The 18,391-nt window shown below is 45.1% G+C and overlaps 2 protein-coding genes across 4 annotated transcripts in view; both read left to right on the top strand.

Annotated features, from left to right (window-relative positions):
* The first annotated feature begins 161 nt into the window (after positions 1-161).
* LOC120903214 (fumarate hydratase, mitochondrial-like) lies at positions 162-3,679 on the top strand. 3 transcript variants are annotated; one of them, XM_040312506.1, is made up of 3 exons: positions 162-291; positions 2,067-3,210; positions 3,288-3,679. In XM_040312506.1, exons 1-3 carry the CDS (start codon positions 187-189, stop codon positions 3,548-3,550), a joined length of 1,512 nt encoding a protein of 503 aa, XP_040168440.1. In that variant the 5' UTR covers positions 162-186; the 3' UTR covers positions 3,551-3,679. The 3 variants fall into 3 exon arrangements, with proteins under 3 accessions (XP_040168440.1, XP_040168441.1, XP_040168449.1); XM_040312507.1 differs by lacking the exon at positions 162-291 and adding an exon at positions 1,118-1,153; XM_040312515.1 differs by lacking the exon at positions 162-291 and adding an exon at positions 1,455-1,574.
* The window catches only part of LOC120903313 (40S ribosomal protein S12, mitochondrial), a 60,709-nt gene continuing 45,990 nt past the window's right edge, over positions 3,673-18,391 (top strand). The window contains exon 1 of the mRNA XM_040312669.1: positions 3,673-3,774. Coding sequence (XP_040168603.1) covers positions 3,710-3,774 — 65 coding nt within the window. The 5' untranslated portion in view covers positions 3,673-3,709. The remainder of the gene's footprint in view (positions 3,775-18,391) is intronic.

Here is an 18,391-nt window from a genome sequence, read left to right as displayed (position 1 = left end):
TGTTGTGACAGCAGGCCATGATTTTTTTCCCTCTTCTTCTGCCTGCCAGTGTGTTTGTGTGAGTACAATTTTCTCGTAAATGCAGATCTCTGATCGCATTCGGAGAAGAAAACAAAGTCGTATCACACCGCGGTGCCGTAACTTTTTGTGGATAGCTGCCGAGAAAAGGACGTTCAAACCCGCAGGATGTTCCACGTGTCCCGTCTCGTTGTCCGTGGCCAAGCGCACGTGAAGGTTTGCGCCAGGCTAGCCGCTCTCCAGTCCAGCCGCCACATTAGTACCGGGCGCGCGGTAAGTTTTGGGCTGAGAAAGCCCCCCTCGCATCCATTTGCGAACGGAGGAAAACGTAAACGTGGGAAAATTACATAACTCTGTGGATCCATCATTTCGCTTGGCGAGATATTTGGCGAATGAACGGTAAAATAACTCGAGAAAATGGGCATGTGTACGCGAAAGGTGTAACGAGTTTGTTCGGCGATGAAAGTGAGAATTTTCACATCCACTCCAATTGGCTTCTTATTCTTCACCGTTCGGTGCATTCTTCCCCCCCACCGACCCGGCAAAATGCTTCGACTGTATTTGATATCCATTTGTCAGCTGCGCCAGAGGAAGCTCGGTTTATCGTGTTAGCACGTAATTGGGATCGAAAAATTATCACATCCATAAGGTTAACCGCGAATGGAGGAACCTGAGATCAAGAGGAAGAGAATGGTTAGTTGTCGAGGGGGTGGAATGTTACAATTAAATAGGTTGAATATGATAAGGTGATATCTTGTTTTGAGGTTAGACATCCGGATTGGCTTCGTAGTGGAGAATCTAGAACTGTTGGTACAACTTTGTAATTGCTTTTGGGGAATTTATATGTTCCCCATGTTAGCGTTAGTGGAAGTGGTTTTTGGTTGCGGTTGCATTATTTTCACTTTCTTAGCTCTTCAATCCCAATATAAAGTGCAGAATAGCACCGATACGATAGTAAAGCATTTCGTTGTGTTTAACGCATCAAACCGTAAACCTCCTTAGCCGTGGCGCTCCTTAGCCGGACTGTGAAACACCAAAAACACATACACTTTTTCACCGGTTTGCGACGCTTTGCGACCCTTTACACACTCCACACACTCGAAAGACCGGTTCGATGGCAGCAACAGTTGAAATGGTACGAAAATCGCTTTACAAAACAGAAGAAGAAAAACGCCGACCCAAAATCACCACTACAAAGGCAATCTTCTCCAGCGCACCCGTTTCACGCTCGTTGTCGTGGATACAATTGCTCTGAAATCGCGATCGGTCCAGCATCAACGCTACACGTCGCCTCAGCCAGCTTCTCAGCCACACGGCACTGTGTCCATTCAGTCAGCAAAGAAGTGCCCGTAAGGAAAGACGCAATCGAATCACGTACTGCGCTGCTTTCTGGAAGTTACTCGTGGCAACGGAGCAACAGAGCAAGCGAACCGGAATATAAAGTTGTCCCTTGTTTTGATTGCAAACGATCACTCGGACGACGCCAGCACATTTAGCAAGTGAATTGTACAAGTTTTGATTGCGATAAAAGGCAACCGCGTGACAGGTAGAAGATGGTAAATATGCAAATGCAAAATGCAAAAACATACATCATCTCCCCGCGGATCGGTGCAAAAGCGTGTTACCAAGCGGCATGGAGATGTAAACACCCAACGATCGTCGTTCGATACGGAGCGATGTTTTGTGATTTTGCCCATTTGATAGAAGGGCAAATAAGCGTCATCAAGGAATGGAAGGCAAATCAGTTCTGTTGCTATGTGTGGGTGTGTGTGTTGGGCGAATAAATTATTGTTTTCTTTTAGATCAAAGCCAAGCACCATGAACCGTGAACTTGAGACAAATATTCCCCTCGTGTTCTAAACCTGAATTCTCATTTTCTGAGCGTAAAATAAGCAGCAAAACATAAATCGAGCAAGTTGATAACGGGGGATGATTGCGTTGGAATAGTGGCGTTTACGTTTGCCGTACGCGTTGATAAGATTCCCAACTGACTCTGATTGCTTTTCTTACGTTTGTTTCTTTTTTTCTTCTTTTCTGCCGGGTGGTAGGCAAGCAAAGATGTAGGCTTCCGCACGGAGTCGGACACGTTCGGCGAGCTGAAGGTGCCGAACGACAAATACTACGGTGCCCAGACCGTACGCTCGACGATGAACTTCCCGATCGGTGGACCGACCGAACGGATGCCCCAGCCCGTCATCACTGCCATGGGCATCCTGAAGAAGGCGGCCGCCCTGGTGAACAAGGAGTACGGGCTGGATCCGAAGATTGCCGACGCGATCGCGCTGGCCGCGGACGACGTGATCTCCGGCAAGCTGTACGACGACCACTTCCCGCTCGTGATCTGGCAGACGGGCTCGGGCACGCAAACGAACATGAACGTGAACGAGGTGATCAGCAACCGGGCGATCGAGCTGCTCGGCGGCCAGCTCGGCTCGAAGACGCCCGTCCACCCGAACGATCACGTCAACAAGTCACAGTCGTCGAACGACACCTTCCCGACCGCGATCCACGTGTCGGTGGCCCGCGAGCTGACGGGCAATCTGCGCCCCGCCATCCAAACGCTGCACGACGCACTGAAGGCCAAGTCGGACGAGTTCAAGGACATCATTAAGATTGGCCGCACGCACACGCAGGACGCGGTGCCGCTGACGCTCGGCCAGGAGTTCAGCGGGTACGTGCAGCAGATGGCCTTCGCGCTGGATCGCATCGAGGCGGTGCTGCCGCGCGTGTACATGCTCGCCATCGGTGGTACCGCGGTCGGTACGGGGCTGAACACGCGCGTCGGGTTCGCCGAGAAGGTGGCGGCCAAGATCGGCGAGCTGACGGGGTTGCCGTTCGTGTCGGCGCCGAACAAATTCGAAGCGCTGGCGGCGCGCGACGCGATGGTGGAAGTGTCCGGCTGTTTGAACACGATCGCCGTCAGCTGCATGAAGATTGCGAACGACATTCGCTTCCTCGGTTCCGGACCGCGCTGCGGGCTCGGTGAGCTGAGCCTGCCGGAGAACGAACCGGGCAGCTCGATCATGCCGGGCAAGGTGAATCCAACGCAGTGCGAAGCGATGACCATGGTGTGCGCGCAGGTGATGGGCAACAATGTGGCCGTTACGGTGGGTGGATCGAACGGCCACTTTGAGCTGAACGTGTTCAAGCCCCTGGTCGTCTCGAACGTGCTGCGATCGATCCGGCTGCTCTGTAAGTAAACGGGCTGGCACCGGGCAGGCGGAGGGAAAGGGTGTTCATTAATTGCTTCTCTTTGTGGCTTTTTCTAGCGGACAGCGCCCGTACCTTCACGAAGAACTGTGTGGTGGGCATCGAGGCCAACCGGGCCAACATTGACAAAATCATGAACGAGTCGCTGATGCTGGTCACGGCACTGAACCCGCACATCGGCTACGACAAGGCGGCCAAGATTGCCAAGACGGCACACAAGGAAGGCACCACGCTGAAGCAGTCCGCCCTCAAGCTGGGCTACCTGACCGAGCAGCAGTTTGCCGAATGGGTCCGACCGGAGAACATGCTGGGACCGAAGTGAAGTCATTGAAAGAAGAGAAAACAACAACAAAATACACAACACATTCATCCGATCACAAACAGTCCCGTCAACGGTGGTGCAACAATTTCGAAAAATGAACGAGTAGAAGAATGAATTATTTATTTACCACGTGTGATAGTGTACTTTTTTGATTCCTGCATGGTGGAGAAAGTTGGATTGTTGCGGTGCTGTGCCGAAGATGACGTGCAATGGAGAATCTGGCGGTGAGTCTGCATTTTAAAATTGGTTTATAATATCCGAACTATGGGGCTAATCGGTTGTGGGACGAAAGGTGGTGGAGAAGATCTAATTATTCAATAATTTACATGAAATAGTAACGGTATTACACTTTTTATCTGCTCCAAGGACCTGTATAACAGTGGGATTAGTTGTAGTTGCATTTTTGTCGTATAGATGGCGCTAGTATTCGTGAAGGAGAATTACTTGCGCGATGTGAAAAGAGTCTCTGGTGTGGCTTAACACAATAGTCTTTTTAATACATTTTCTACCCAACCATGAAAGTGTTACTTTACTAAACAATAGCAATGTGTGATAAAACTTTACAAATTTGCCAATGATGAACGTGTATTCTGTATTGATCAAACTTCGCCACACTTGACACTTGTTTCATCGTGAGGAGTTTTTCCCTCTCCCATCCTTTGACTTACTTGCCTGTATTTGTGTGTGTGTGCGCATGTGTTCGCATCAGGAAAATCCCGGGTCGGCCACACAGCTACAAAGCGAGGGTAACTGCGACCGACGTTCGCCGACAAATATATCCTGCCCCGCACGGCACGGTATACGTGTTCGTGTTTGTGGTGTGCGTGTAGGCTCTACCGTGTCCCTTCCCTTTTGCGAGCGAGAGGATGCTATTGCACACGTTTTATCTCCCGAAAAGCCCGAGCCAGCCAAATCGTCACCCTCGTCCTTTTTACGGTGCGGTTCACCATTCCTGCCCGCGAGAGCATTGACCTCTTCCGGTGCCATGTGCCCGGGCCCGTTCCCGGTACGAAATATTTCGCCCTTTTTTCTTTTTTTTTTTTGGTTCTACGTCACAACGACCGTCAACAACAAACGTGCCCGATCCTCATCACCGTGCGCTCTGCTATGGATCATTTTCAATTTCATCGCGCCGACAGTGTGTGTGTGTGTGTGTGTGTGTGTGTGTGCGTTTGTTTTATGCACACGCACCGCCGATCATAATCTCACCCTCGGCCGATGCTGCGCGCAATCCCGCACCCCAAAACGCGATGAATTCGTCCTTTTCGTCGTCGTCGTCGTCGGCGCATCGAATGTAATAATGCAGGAGACAGCAGAGGGTGCAGCAGCGCCACATCACATGTGCGCCACTGCTGCACCGGTGAGCGATTGGAAGGGGTTTTGTTGCTGTGCGATTGTTGTTGCTAGACGGCGAACGATCCCTGCAACAACAACAAAAAAAGGATACACGCTACGGGATCGAACATTAACCACGCCAATTCGATGTCGCTCGAGTCTATGCTCTCCGTGTGTGTGTGTGTGCTCTGCCTGCTTGGATGCGCCCCGGATTTACATCCACAAAGCCTGTCTGTTACGTCCTGTGCATCCCTGCCATACCTGCTGCTCGTCGTTCGGGGGATGAGGCAATGGTGCAGCAACAGCAACAGACAACAAAAAATCATAAAGCTTAATCTCCTTATGCAAGCGTAATGGTTTTCTATGCACCCTCTCGCTTTCGTTGCGTAGTTTTGGTTGGATTTGGTATGTACGTTTTCGTTGCCCTCCGTTCCTTTCGTACCTTCCTTTCGTCATTATTTGTAGCCTTCCAGATCCCGTGCTGTGTTTGCGATTCCTGGTTCGTCTTTTTAAAAGCCATCGCGCGCGCGGACGTATCTCATTAATACGCTGGTTTATGGCCAGGATCAAAATTCATTTTTCCATTCATTCAAACTCGTACCTTCCCGCGGGAGTGGTGAAGAAGGGAGAGCGCGGAAAGCCATCCTCTCACCCTACGGTACGGATACGAATTCGCGTTGTTTGTGCGAATCAGGGGCTTTGGGTTGAATACAACCATCGTGTTTCGTCTGTTTCGATGATACGCGTTGACTCTTGGGGCGAGAAATAGGTTTCCTATTTGCATTCTTCTTCCTGCCTGGTGAGCCCCGGGTGCGATGGGTTCGATTGGAAATAAACGTGCTTTTACTTCGAATAATGATGTGTCGACAGCTAGAACGAGGTGTCCTCTGTGCGATGGCAATTTTTTTTTATTGTGGTTGTTGCTTGCACTGTATGATAGCACGGCGGGAAAAGGGTAAACTGTAGACGCTTTTTTTCTATGACGATTCTACAGTTGCAGCTTTGGTTGATTTACTTTTGCTGTCATTTTGTACTGCAATATTCTTCGGATGATTAATTAAATTATAATATTGTTCTAATTTTTAGCTATTTACAGCTGCCTGGCTGGGCTGGCTGATAGTTTATAGTGACTTTGGTCCTAGTGGAATCTTTCGTCGCTATTTTTTTTACGACTGATTAAATAATTACGTTACGATTAATGTTTTTACGATTGATGAGTGATTGCTCCTAAAAATGTATATAGCACCCACATTATTGGCTCACTCAAATTGATAGCACTTCAGAGGATTTGTGTAGTGTGAGATAGCCTGTTTAGTTTTGTAAAAATTTAATTTGTTAGAATGACCTTGTTCTTTTGGGATATTTATTTTGTTTTCGTTTTTGTAATTGAAAGAGTAGCTTGATTCAAAATAGTTGTTTAAGGGTGAATTAGATTTCATAAGATTAATTCCATACACCTTTTTGTCCACAAGTTAAACCTGTCAACAAATTTGGCCGTTATATGGCCCGAGACTTAAGACAATGTATCTTTAGTTCTCTTTGACTTTTATTTTTATGAATTTTGTGGAACTATTGTTCAAAAGAGACTGTTTTCTTCTGTATGCTGTATGTAGCCTAACGGATTCTTACATATATGTAATTTATTCTTTCCGATTAGACGTAAAATAAATGTCATATAGCATATAATGTACCATGCCCCACCAACGACCGCATATACAATATTTCCTCTTCCATTGTCCAGAGCAAACGGTAATAATTAGAGTGTTGGAACCCCTGCTGTTTCTTGGCCACTTTACTTTTGCCTCCATGCAAAACGGACAGACTGCCATAAATTGTACATGCAAATTTGCCGCTTTCCACCCAACAATCGCTGATCGTGTATAATGCGAGGCAGCTTTTCTTGCGTGCTTCCGGGCTGTCCCCGCGCTGAATGTGAAGTTGTCCAGCGGCCCCGGCGTGGTGGCTCGTGGTCAAAAAGTCTAGAGCACACTCCAGCCGGCTTGTGCCGTCGGTTATGATTAGTGGCCTTTTTATTCTAACGAGATACACTGAACGCACGCAGATCAGCACGCGCGCGCGTATCCTTTGCATGCATGAACCACATTGCTGGTGGGCTAACCCCCCTCGTACCCTAGCTTGTTTTAGTGGTGCACCGGCAGAGATTAGAGAGAAAGGGCGAAACTCTCTAATGCATGATGAAATGGCCAGCCAGCGCAACGTGCGTAACTAAATATGCCCCCGGGTCGGGTGTGTGTCCGTGTCCTTCGGAGTTGTGTCGTTGTTCAGCAAAGACAAGCAACAACGGGCAGCAAGGAGATTGACGCTAGCTGATGGAAAACTGAAATTGGGAAACTTTATACGCCACGTCAAGCCACGTCATGCCTCATTTCAAAGCGCGACTACTCAAACTAATCAACGCGATGGTGCACTTATGGGTTTCTTTTCCCTTTTTTTTTGGTTGTTGTTGTTGCTTTTTCTGTGCTGTAGTTCGTTAATTTAAAATTCAAAATTTTCATTCCACCCCATCCCCCCCCGCTACTGCTGTACTGTTTTGGGCGGAGGGCGAATAATTGAAGTAGTTCCCGTAGTGTGGTGGCAGGCTTGACATTTTCCCAAATTTTTAACACGCTTTTTCGGTCCCGTTGCATGCTTTGGCACCGTTTGGCTGTAGTGCCCTGGTGTGGTGTGTCCTTTCAGCATTCCCCACCCCCTCCTTGGTTCGTCCCCGACTTGAAACACCACAAGAGCCATGCATGCAAACACGCAATTTCCAGTGCGAATGGAAAGCGCTTGTAAGGAAGCGTGCGCGTTGCACGAGTTGTTGGTTACCGTGGCAATGGTGTCCTTTCACAGTACTTCCCCACGCCAGCTTGATGGTTGCAATTTCCAGCAATTTCTAAAAGTATTTTTGAAGTGCAATTGCATCGTTCGGTGTTAGATTTATTGCACCGTTGAGAGGGAGTTTGTCTAATTTGTTTGTTTCTATAGAGAGCAGACGTTGAAGTTCCATTTTGTTTGGAAATTAAAAATATTTTGGGAAATTTGCTACATCTAGCAGTACAAAGAATTCCTCTTTTATAGCATTGGACACTAGGTTTTATATGAGCTAAACGATTACTTCCAAAAATTGCCTAAAAGACCCTAACATATGCTCAAACAGACACACACACGCACACACATGTCACCTACACCCGTGGAACGTTCCGCGTTGCATTTGCTCGTGTACATAAAAATCAAAATCATGCTTTGCAACCATGTCCCCTGCCCATTCTCTATCCCCCTTTCCCCCCCTTCGTTGTACGTAGACATTTTGCCATTTAATCAATTGTGCTCCGTCATACAGCGCAACGCATACACGTAAACGTGTATTTTCCCTTCTACACACGCTTGCAAAGCGCCAGCCGGTGAGGGTGCCCGAGGGTGATCCTTTGCTCCTGTGCCATACTGTGTGTATCGGTGTATGTGTGTGTGTGTGCGTGTGTACTGCTGCTAAAATGTTGATTAGGACGGCGTGGTTGGACGTAGCCACGCGCGTCACATTCCATTCCACACACACACACACCCTCGGGAACAATCTCTCCACCCTAGCCTCTGGACTGCCTATTAAAAGGACACTCACGTCTCGGTCTCGCAGAGTGCAGGGAAAATGGAGTAGCGAATGAACAAAAAATAAAACGCTGTTCAAACGAGATTGTTATCCGCAACGGGCAGTAATGTAATGTTTTACAGTTTTCCGTCTACACATGTCAAGGCGGCGCGGCAGGATGACAGGGGCCTCTACCGACCGGGCCCCCACGGTTTCGTGCACTTTGTGCACGAAAGATCCTCATTCAGTACAGTAAATCAAGTCGCTTTAAATGTGTTTTTTTTTGTTGGTTTACCATTAGAATGGGCGCAGAAGTTTTAGGGTGTTGGTGCAGAATTACCGTTTGCATAAACAAAGACTTTTCTCTCGGCTGGCTGTAGAACAACCAAACCAAGCGAGATAATTTCTTTCCAATGAACATCCTTTGAAGCATAATTATTTAAACATGGGTATATTTTAAGGTCATCGTTAGATTTCTATTATTTCCTCCTAAATTTTCACAACAAAATTGTTGGAGCATTTGCACCATATATGTCCAGAAAACAGTTGGGGGATGTTGGACCAGTTCTCAGACTAGGGCGTCTTATAGTTGCATCGACCTCCTGGGCAAGCGAATGCAGCGATGTACACTGGTGGACATAAAAATAGGAACTTTTTTCTGTGACCGAAAGACATAGTTCTTGTCAGAAATATTTGGTAGCCCTGAAAAGGACTGTTTAAGAGGTTGTTGGGAGGAGGTGTTGCGGTGTTCCACAGAGCGAAAACACATTCTAACGGTCAATGTGGTGACCGTTAATCGCTATCACTTCCTGACAGCGTTTGGCCATATCGCCGATGAGCTTACGGCATTCGCTTCTGGGTATGCGTTTCCACATAACCTTGCAGCGTGTCCATAGATCATCGGCTGAACGTGCAGGCTGGTTCTTTAGCTGATGCTTGCGAGTTGACCACAGATTTTCAATCGGGTTGAGGTCAGGACTCAACGCAGGCCACGGTAGAACTTGCACATCCTTTATTCCACATCCAAAATTTTTTTCCTATTTTTATGTCCACCAGTGTACCTATTTTTCCCTCGGGTTTCATTTTCAGCATCCTTTGGAGGTTCTTGTCGCTCAGGGACGTCCGCCATTCGGAGCTGGGCTTTCTTTCGATGCACTGATTGTTGTCTAATAGTGCTAGACAACATATGTTGTAGATACAGAAACCGGTAGGTTTACAAGACTTTGTGTACGTCTTATAAACCTACCGGTCTAATTTGTTTGTTTCTATAGAGAGCAGACGTTGAAGTTCCATTTTGTTTCGAAATTAAAAATATTTTGGGAAATATTGCCGCACTGAGTCCGTTTTAAACGCTACGGGGTGTTCGTTCCTTGAACGCGCACGCTTATAAAAGAAGTTGCCTCACTGGTTTGGCCATCACGGTTAGAGTTCGACTGATCGAGGTGTCGAATTTTGTCTGCTGACTCGTGGCATACTATATTGAAAGTGCAATTAACGTTTCGTTAGTGTGGGTGAAGATAAGTTCATGAAAAATTGGCAATTTTAGCTCATTTTTTTAATGCAAACGTTAGCATGATGTCATTAGCAGAGATGAATTTTGAATTAAATTTTACATTTTTTTGGCTTGAAAACTGTGTACTTTTTCAACACGCGATGAGTATTCACACTCTTTACAGACACAGTTTTGACGTTCGGTCCCATCTTCCTGGAAAGGGAACGGGTACTGGTAATGTCTTACAGGATTTTCCGAGAACATTTCCAAAGTATTCAACATTTTACATTGATTTCAAAATGGTATTGTGGTATGTTGAAAATCAAATGTAAGTTTATTATGATGTAAATACTCCATTTGGCAGCTGTTGAAAGAGCTTCTTGGAGGCGGTACATAATGATGTGCATATTCGAAAGTGACTCAGAAACCCTGTATTATAGGGACAGAAGCCATTTTGGAAGTGCTGTTGTTGCTATTGAATCCATCCAGACTTCTTCTTCTTCTTTGGCTCAACAACCGATGTCGGTCAAGGCCTGCTTGTACCCACTTGTGGGCTTGGCTTTCAGTGACTAATTGATTCCCCCCCATAGCAGGATAGTCAGTCCTACGTATGGCGGCGCGGTCTATTTGGGGATTGAACCCATGATCCATCCAGACACTTTACAGAATAGAGCGTAATACGGAGACAATAAGTCCTTAGAACCTGTTCGATGAACTGAACCAGAGAAAGACGTCCAAAGACGAGTGAATATCCACTGTTTCGAACTCCAATTGAATAAATTGTAGTGCAACCATTTGAGGAAGATCCTTCTTAAACTACTATTCATAATTTCTGTTTATTCATACAGGACCGTAAAATTTAAAATTGTATTAGACCGTTTCCCCCAGCGCTACTAGTCATATCAAGCATAACTATCTCATGTATGCGCTTTGTAACCGATAGCTGCAAAACCATTGATCGATGCGCTTCCTTCACACGCTCTTTCGAAACGGTTCGTCACTTGCATCCTGTTGATTAGTGTGTGCACACAATCCTGGCATGTGTTCGCGCCGGTGTGCCTACGGTCCATCCGGTATATGCATTCAAACTGGCGTAGCGATTCAATCAGCATGGAACGATCACAACAATAGAGAGCGCACACAGAGCGTGGCTCGGAAACCCGTATCCTATTTCCTGCCGGGTGGATGGCTTACACGCTTAGACCAACGGTTTACTCCCTCTCTTTGTCTAGCAAGTATCTCTCCCCGGACGTGTGCAATGTTCACTCTGTTTTCCGGAGCTGATGAACCGGGCCACATCCTGTTACTCCAACCCTTTCGCTACTCCATTGATCAGCAGGAAACTCTTCGCCATCTCGTTAAGGTTTGAATTTTACTGTGCGAGACGAGTTTCCATTACATTGAAGAAAAAAAAACCTCAAAATTGGTATGATAATTTTATTGATCTAACCAAGCCTTTCGAACCAAAAAACAAAAACCTTAGAACGTTCCCAGGCCGAAGAGCATACAACCAAATCGGAGCTGAGTCTTCCCCCCCACACGGCTATAGGGGCATCCGCTTTGTTTGCGAACCTCCTTTTTCGATCTTAGGTGCGTCCATTTCCCTTCAGAAGAACAAGAAACCATTGAAGAACGAGTATCCCACACCCCAGTGCCAGTGTGTGTGTTTGCGTTCCCTTGTCAGTGCTGCGCGTGCGCACAACATTATCCTTATCAAAAGCTAAAAGGAAGCACACGTACACAAAAAAACGGCAGGACGAGATTTGCAAAACCTTCGTCCATCGCTGCACCAGGGAGATGTGTGCTAACGCGGAACAACTACGCTCCTAAGGACCTAGAGGGGAAGAAACACAAACGCAAAGTCCCCTCACATTTGACTACGCCTCGGGAGGATGGTGTCTACTTGAACTGAGAAGGCAGCAGCAGCAGCACCAGCAGCATACACTACTCTATTTGTGAAGCACTCGAATTTCACACTAGAAAGTAGCTGCTCTGAGTTCCATTTCAGTTTACATTGTTTATGCCATCTTAAGTGCATCGTACGAGGCGCTCTTTAAAACAAAAAACAATAGCTCCTATTCCTAGCTCTGTGCTAGCAGTACGTGCTGGAGTGCTCAATCTGGCTCAAAAGCCTTCCAGCTGAAAGGGGCCCGTTCCGCCGGTTCCGTTGGTGCATTATATTGTTCTTGCATATGATATATGCACGAGGCGAAAAAAGGTGTTATATCTGTGCGCACCACACAATGGTGTGCCGTGCCAAAAAAAAAACCCATAAGGTCTAAAAGGCACATGGTGCATGTGTGTGTGTGTCTCGCAGGACCTCTATAACGAGAGCAAAAATTAAATGGCCTACCCGTTTCGATTCAGTTTTTGGGTTTCCCTCTATTTCCACCCTTGCTTTTTGTTGTCGTCGTCGCGGCACGATAAGGACAGACGGACGGACAACAAGGGTCCGTTTTAATGACTACCCAGCACACACGGTCCAGTGGAAATGCAAATGGAATTCGGCCAGCCCACAGCGCGGCGGCATCGTCAGCGAGTCAGCTGTAATAACAGTTACGGCGGAATCGAAATGGATATGTAAAACAAAAACGAAATTTTCACTTGCATTTTGTATGTTCCATCCCCCTTCTACCCGCCCGCAGCCACACTGCAGTGTGCACGAGTTTGCATATGTGCATATGTGTATGTATTAATGCTACTCGATAGCAGCATTCTTTTCTACTCCTCGCTTTCCTCCCCTCGGGTGGCATTATATGTTTGATCCTTCGAATGTAGGAAACCGCGCATATTGAAGTAGGAAACGCCACCACCGAGTCTGGTGAATGTTTCAGGTCCCATTTGCTGCTACCGCACGTACAGCAGGAACAAGTTTTGGGAAATGCTTTTTGTTTTCCAGCGGGGTAGAAATAGCAGCAGCACTCAACCCTTTTCCCGTTTCGGGGCTGTTTTTTGTTTTCGTTTTTCGTTTGAGTTTGCTTTTAATTCTATACCTTTTGCTTGTCGCCGCATCGGGATGGATGAGTCCTTCGCTCGTCCTTTTAAATGTGTCCCTCATTAACCCTTGGATGGTGCTGAGAATGAGCGTGGTTGATATGGTTTGAATTGTAAAGGTTCAGTTCGAGCACATCCTCCTGAAACTGTGCACATGAAGGATAGAAATTCAATAGAATTATTTTGGAAAATGAATTAAAATGCTGTAAGGTAATATTGCTGTAAGGTCCTAGACCTCATTTCTACCTTAATTTGCTGATATGTTGTAATGAACGTTCGGACAAAGAATTTCTTTTTTTTTGTGTGTGTATGGAATATCTAATCCCTTGTCAGATTCAGATTATCCAGCTTTTTTCTGTGTCTACCATGAACTGGGGAATTGAACTCTTTTTTCCAGAAATTCTTCGAAAATTCATACAACTTCAGTATCTTGCTCCTTCCATCATTCGACTCGCTTTGACACAACGGCGGGGGAAGTTGTTTCGTCCTTACGCTGTTAGAGGGTTATTGTTTCATCTCGCCATGTTCGGTTCAGCCCCTCGCAATGTCCTTTATTCATCCCCCCGGCATGTTTCTGTCTGCGCTATCGTCCACAACCCCCTCGTACTTTCTTTCTTCCCTCTGTTCTAAGCGAACAGGTTTCCCCGCACGCTGAACGTCGGCTCGGAACCGGCGGATGGTGGAAGCGCTCAAGGGTTCGTTGAACGCACAAACCCCCTCGCCTCTGCCACCAAAACACAGGGCACAGAACCATATCCTTGCTTCCTCTCTCTTGCTGCCGTGCCACACGTGCACACGCACGGATCGCCGATCCAGAGGCCGCTCGGTGTTTGTAGAGCTGTGTGTGGCTGTGTGTACTTTCGATCGACGGGAACAGATGCGTGGATGCAGCAAAAAACATAACAAAACCAAATGGAAGAAACCTCTCGGGGATCTCGATGTACGATCCCGCTTTTTTTTATTTTAAATGGCACCGTGTTGTGCTTCTGTTTAGGGCAGGCACACAGCACACAGTTGGGCGCATGCGTCTGTTACTAATTAGATTTTGTGTTCATTTTTTAAAGCGGTTTCTTTAGCCCAGGTTCGCATTATCCTGGTTCGTTTGAGAGGCTGCCCACTGGGACACGATTGCTTTTAGTAGTTGAAACCCGTACTGGGTACGGCCTATGCTAAACGAGGCGCGAGGCCACATCCTGGCTGATGCTGTTCATGGACCTTTTAATTTTTGGTGGGAGAATAAAACGGCATTAAAGAAAACAAATCATCATCTCACAATAGCATCGTACAGATGCTGCTTTTGCTGAGGAACTGTACTATGTATCTGTTACGCACAATAACGTAGAAAGCTGCACGTTTTGTGGAAAACTTCAGATAAATTGTGTAAAGCAGTAAATTATATTAAATATTTCCTCTGGTCGCATAGTTGCTTCTCGCCGCTACTGGGATCTTAGGTTTTACTGTATATTTCTGTCAGGGTAGTATTATCACTACTCTTTGTCTTTAAAGAAATGTCGTTTAAAGAAATATCAAATAACAATTTAGTATTTTCCATAATTATTTGCAATAAAGGAGATACACTTCGACATAAGTCGACAATAAAGCGGAGACATAATCATTAATTAAATTTAAAAAATAAATAATTAAATAAATAATTATCAGATGCTAATTGCAATGGCTAGGATTTATCGCTGAAATCGACTATAAGCATCCCATTTTTCCTGTGTGCAGCGTTTTATCTCGACATCAGCTTCATCATGTTCTCGGATTCTGCCATTTTGTGTGGAATGAATCGCCCGGGCTTTCCACAAAACCCTCCTTGCAGAAACCGGTCGCAAGGTGGCCGCGTGAATATCGATTTTCCGACTCCCATCCGTTCGCCCACGCCCTCCAAGGAGTGCCGGCAAGCCGCGTGCACACACACACACACCACGACAAGGAGGGCCCGTTTGCCCGGGTTTGTTCATGCGCAGTTTGCGTCCTCGCGCGAGGTCCTTTTCGGTGCCGGTGCTGCTTTTGCCAAGCCCGGGAAATTGGAAAATTTCGATTTTCTAGCTACTTCTCGCAGTACTCACACACTCACACAGACAAAACTAGTATGTGTGTGGGTGCAAGAGCTGCTTCCTTGTGTTTGTATGTGTGTGTGGTAGATAGGCATCAGGACCAGAGCCAGCCACACCCAAAGAAGCGAGGACGACGTTGTTTTTTGTTGTTGTTGTTGGTGCTTTTGCTGCTTTGCTCGACTGATGCGTTGCCTTTGTCGGGCCAGGCCGGGTATGAAACCACGCCGGAAAAGCTATTTATAGGAGGAAAAGTCAATTTGAAGCGGTAAAGATTGCGTGCGGCGTTGATGTTTGATTGATATTTATTTCACATTTCCAATCTGGTGCTTCTGGTGCCGGCGCCCTGCTTTTGCACAGCATTTCTTTCCTCATTTCCACAACTAACCGCTCATTTTCGTAGTATGTATGTTAGAATTTTCTTTCTACTCAACATTACTTGTTGGCTGTATGTCGCACCACAATAAAACAAACGACTACAAAACGTTCATATTTCATACTTCTTTTTGTTTTTACTTGCTATGATACAGAGTTTTGGCATTACGGTTTTTGCTCTCGCTCTTCACGAATAAACACGATTTTTTCCTCCCATTTCTGTTGTACGTTTGTACTATCGGTGAGATATGGTTTACATCCTTTTGTCTATGTATAATGATTCTCACGTGCCTGTGGCAGCACTTTCGTGCCGCTACAACAGTTGCTTTTAGCTATCTATATACGCGGCTATCATATAATTGGTAATCAGTCTTTGTTTTTCAAACATTTGGCTGGCCTTTTTTTACGGACGTCCAAAAAGGGGGTGAGTGCAGCAACCTGCGGTTTTAATCGTTTGGCATTTGTTCGCTTGCAAAACAAACCGTTGTGTGTTGTGTTACAAACGAAAGTTAACTCTTCTGACGACTTTTTCACAGCCACTGGAGCCAATGATGAAAACTAACACAAACCAAAAATAGGGCTCACTGTGTTGATCGATAGAAGGAGACAATCACTGTACAAACAATTAAACATAAAAAAACAAACACAAACGATTGTCTACAATCAGGCAAAGAGTTTTGGATAAAGATAACACATTTCGTACGCAACTTTGCCTCCTAACTTTGAAAATCTGTAACAATAGCACCGCTTTTTTCCTTTACTAAAACTGCTGTAAAAACTGTTTAACAAGTCTGATACAAGAACACTTCTTTTTTCACTTCAAAATTTGGAACAACTAACGAATGGAAATGTGTTTAAAAAGGGAAATTGCAAAAATTTAGCGTACAAACTATGCCCTGCTAGCTTAAATGCATACATGCATGCTCGCCACAATCCTCGATTTTGACTGCATTACATCCCTATTTTCTTTGGTATGTACTAAAGCCGTCGCCTCTCTGTTTTGAACAACTCCTTTTCACAAAATCGCTTGAACGGCTGAACTGGCTGCTGAAAATAAAGTGAAAAGAAAACAACAACAACAACAACAAGAAACAAACAAACAAATTATCTGATTTTGAAAATGAGACAGACTTAGGGTGGTATAAAACTGCACTTGCAAAAAAAAACAAAGAAAGAAACTGCTAAAATCAAATAACTTTCGCAGCAAAAACTGAACTGAAAAGAAGATAATAGAGAGCAGCGGCAACGGCAAGCATTGTAGGGCTGCACTCTGCTATACTGTGGCCAGTAGTCCAGTCGATGGCAGAGAAACATAATATAGATATATGGAACAATAATGACGACAATAAGTACACAGCTAACAACGTATGACCGTAATGGTAAATGAAAGAGCAATACAGTAAGTAAGAGTAACAATAATTGTGACTAGATTAGAATGGTGTAAATAGTAAACGTGAACAAAAGAAGTAAATGACAGTGAAACTAGGTAGTAAGAACATGAAAAAACAAACGAACAACTCTCACACGCACACATACTCTCACGCATACACACACACACACACCGAGTGTAAAAAAGGAAGGAAGAGTAAGTGAGGCGTTACTTGGTTGAAACTAATAATATATAGCTGCACTGAAACACTGAAACTGACAAAGCAAGTTGCAGGATGCAAAATGTTGCTCTTTTTTGGGATGGATGGAATGATTTTGCTCTGAGGGATTGAACTGAGGGCTGGGCGCGGCATGCGTTGCTTTCGCGCGTCGTAAGTGAAGAGAAGGAAATCGGGAAACAAATGACTGAGATTTGATCAAATATGATGCTCGAGGCAATGTTTTGAACAATAATAGAAAGTACTAACAAATACGATAAACAATCAAGCGATTATAAGCTACTAACAAAAACAAAAACATTATTAAATCGTACCATAAAATAGTTTCTCTGCTTGCTTTGAATGCTTTCGAAATAGCGATAAACCGAGAAAAAAATCATACAATTTGCACTAAACGATACAGTTTTTGAAAACACAAACAAAGTGTACAGTAAAGAAACTACTAAAACTAGCTCTGGTACGAAACGTGTATGCCCAACGATACAAAACAAGCAGGTGGTGGTGTTCTGTGTGGAAAAGTAGTGATGTTGTGAAAATGCGTTGTTTGCTCTTGTTTGTGTTCTATTCTTGGAAGAAACGAAATTTACTACTTGCTTGATTACATTGTGAGTTTGTTTGTTTGTTTGTTTTTGTTTTTTTTTTTGTAATTTCTTTGTAGTGTTTCGCTTTAGTGCCTTGTTGACTATGCATGTGTGTGAGGATGATGGCGAGTTTTCACTTTGTGTGGTGTCATTTTCTATTCCTAGTATAATCTTCTCTTTTTCCCCTATTCACTTGTTATCTGTCGTATCTGGGAGGGAGGGGGAGGGAGTGTTTGTGTGTGTGTGTGAGAGAGAGTTTATGTTGGTGCTAGAGGTTTGAAGATGGTGTGTTTTGTTCTTACTTTTACAAAATACAATAAATAAAACAATATTTATATATTTGATATGCTTCATTAAAAAATAACAACACATACAATCATGAATATCATACATATTTTGCAAAGCAGAATAAAATGGAATTGAAAGTAAGAGAAAGAATAACAGTACTTACTTACCCACAAATACAACCGAAACAGACACAACAAATGGAACCCAAAAGACCAAATGAAATGAGAGCGCAAATCGAAGGAACGAACGAACGAACGAACGAACGAATAACTCTTTGTACCGGAAACAACATGGCCGCGGATTGTTGGATGGCATAGTGGGGGACGGAGATGGAGGCATTTTTGTTTCTTATTATGTTTTTTAATTTACATTTTTTGGTGGTGATGGCGGTTCAGATCAATTTGAAGACAGACTAACCAGCCGACCAGGGACCAGGGGGTAGTAGTTCGGGGAGCGTGTGTGTGTATGTGTTTGTATGTGAGTGAACCGAAGAAACATAAGACACGCTTCGACACGGAGCACACCC

This window comes from Anopheles arabiensis, chromosome 2 (assembly GCF_016920715.1).
Source record: "Anopheles arabiensis isolate DONGOLA chromosome 2, AaraD3, whole genome shotgun sequence".
NCBI lineage: Eukaryota > Metazoa > Arthropoda > Insecta > Diptera > Culicidae > Anopheles > Anopheles arabiensis.
The sequence above is the reverse complement of the archived record's forward strand: the minus strand, read 5'-3'. Positions and strand labels throughout refer to the sequence as shown.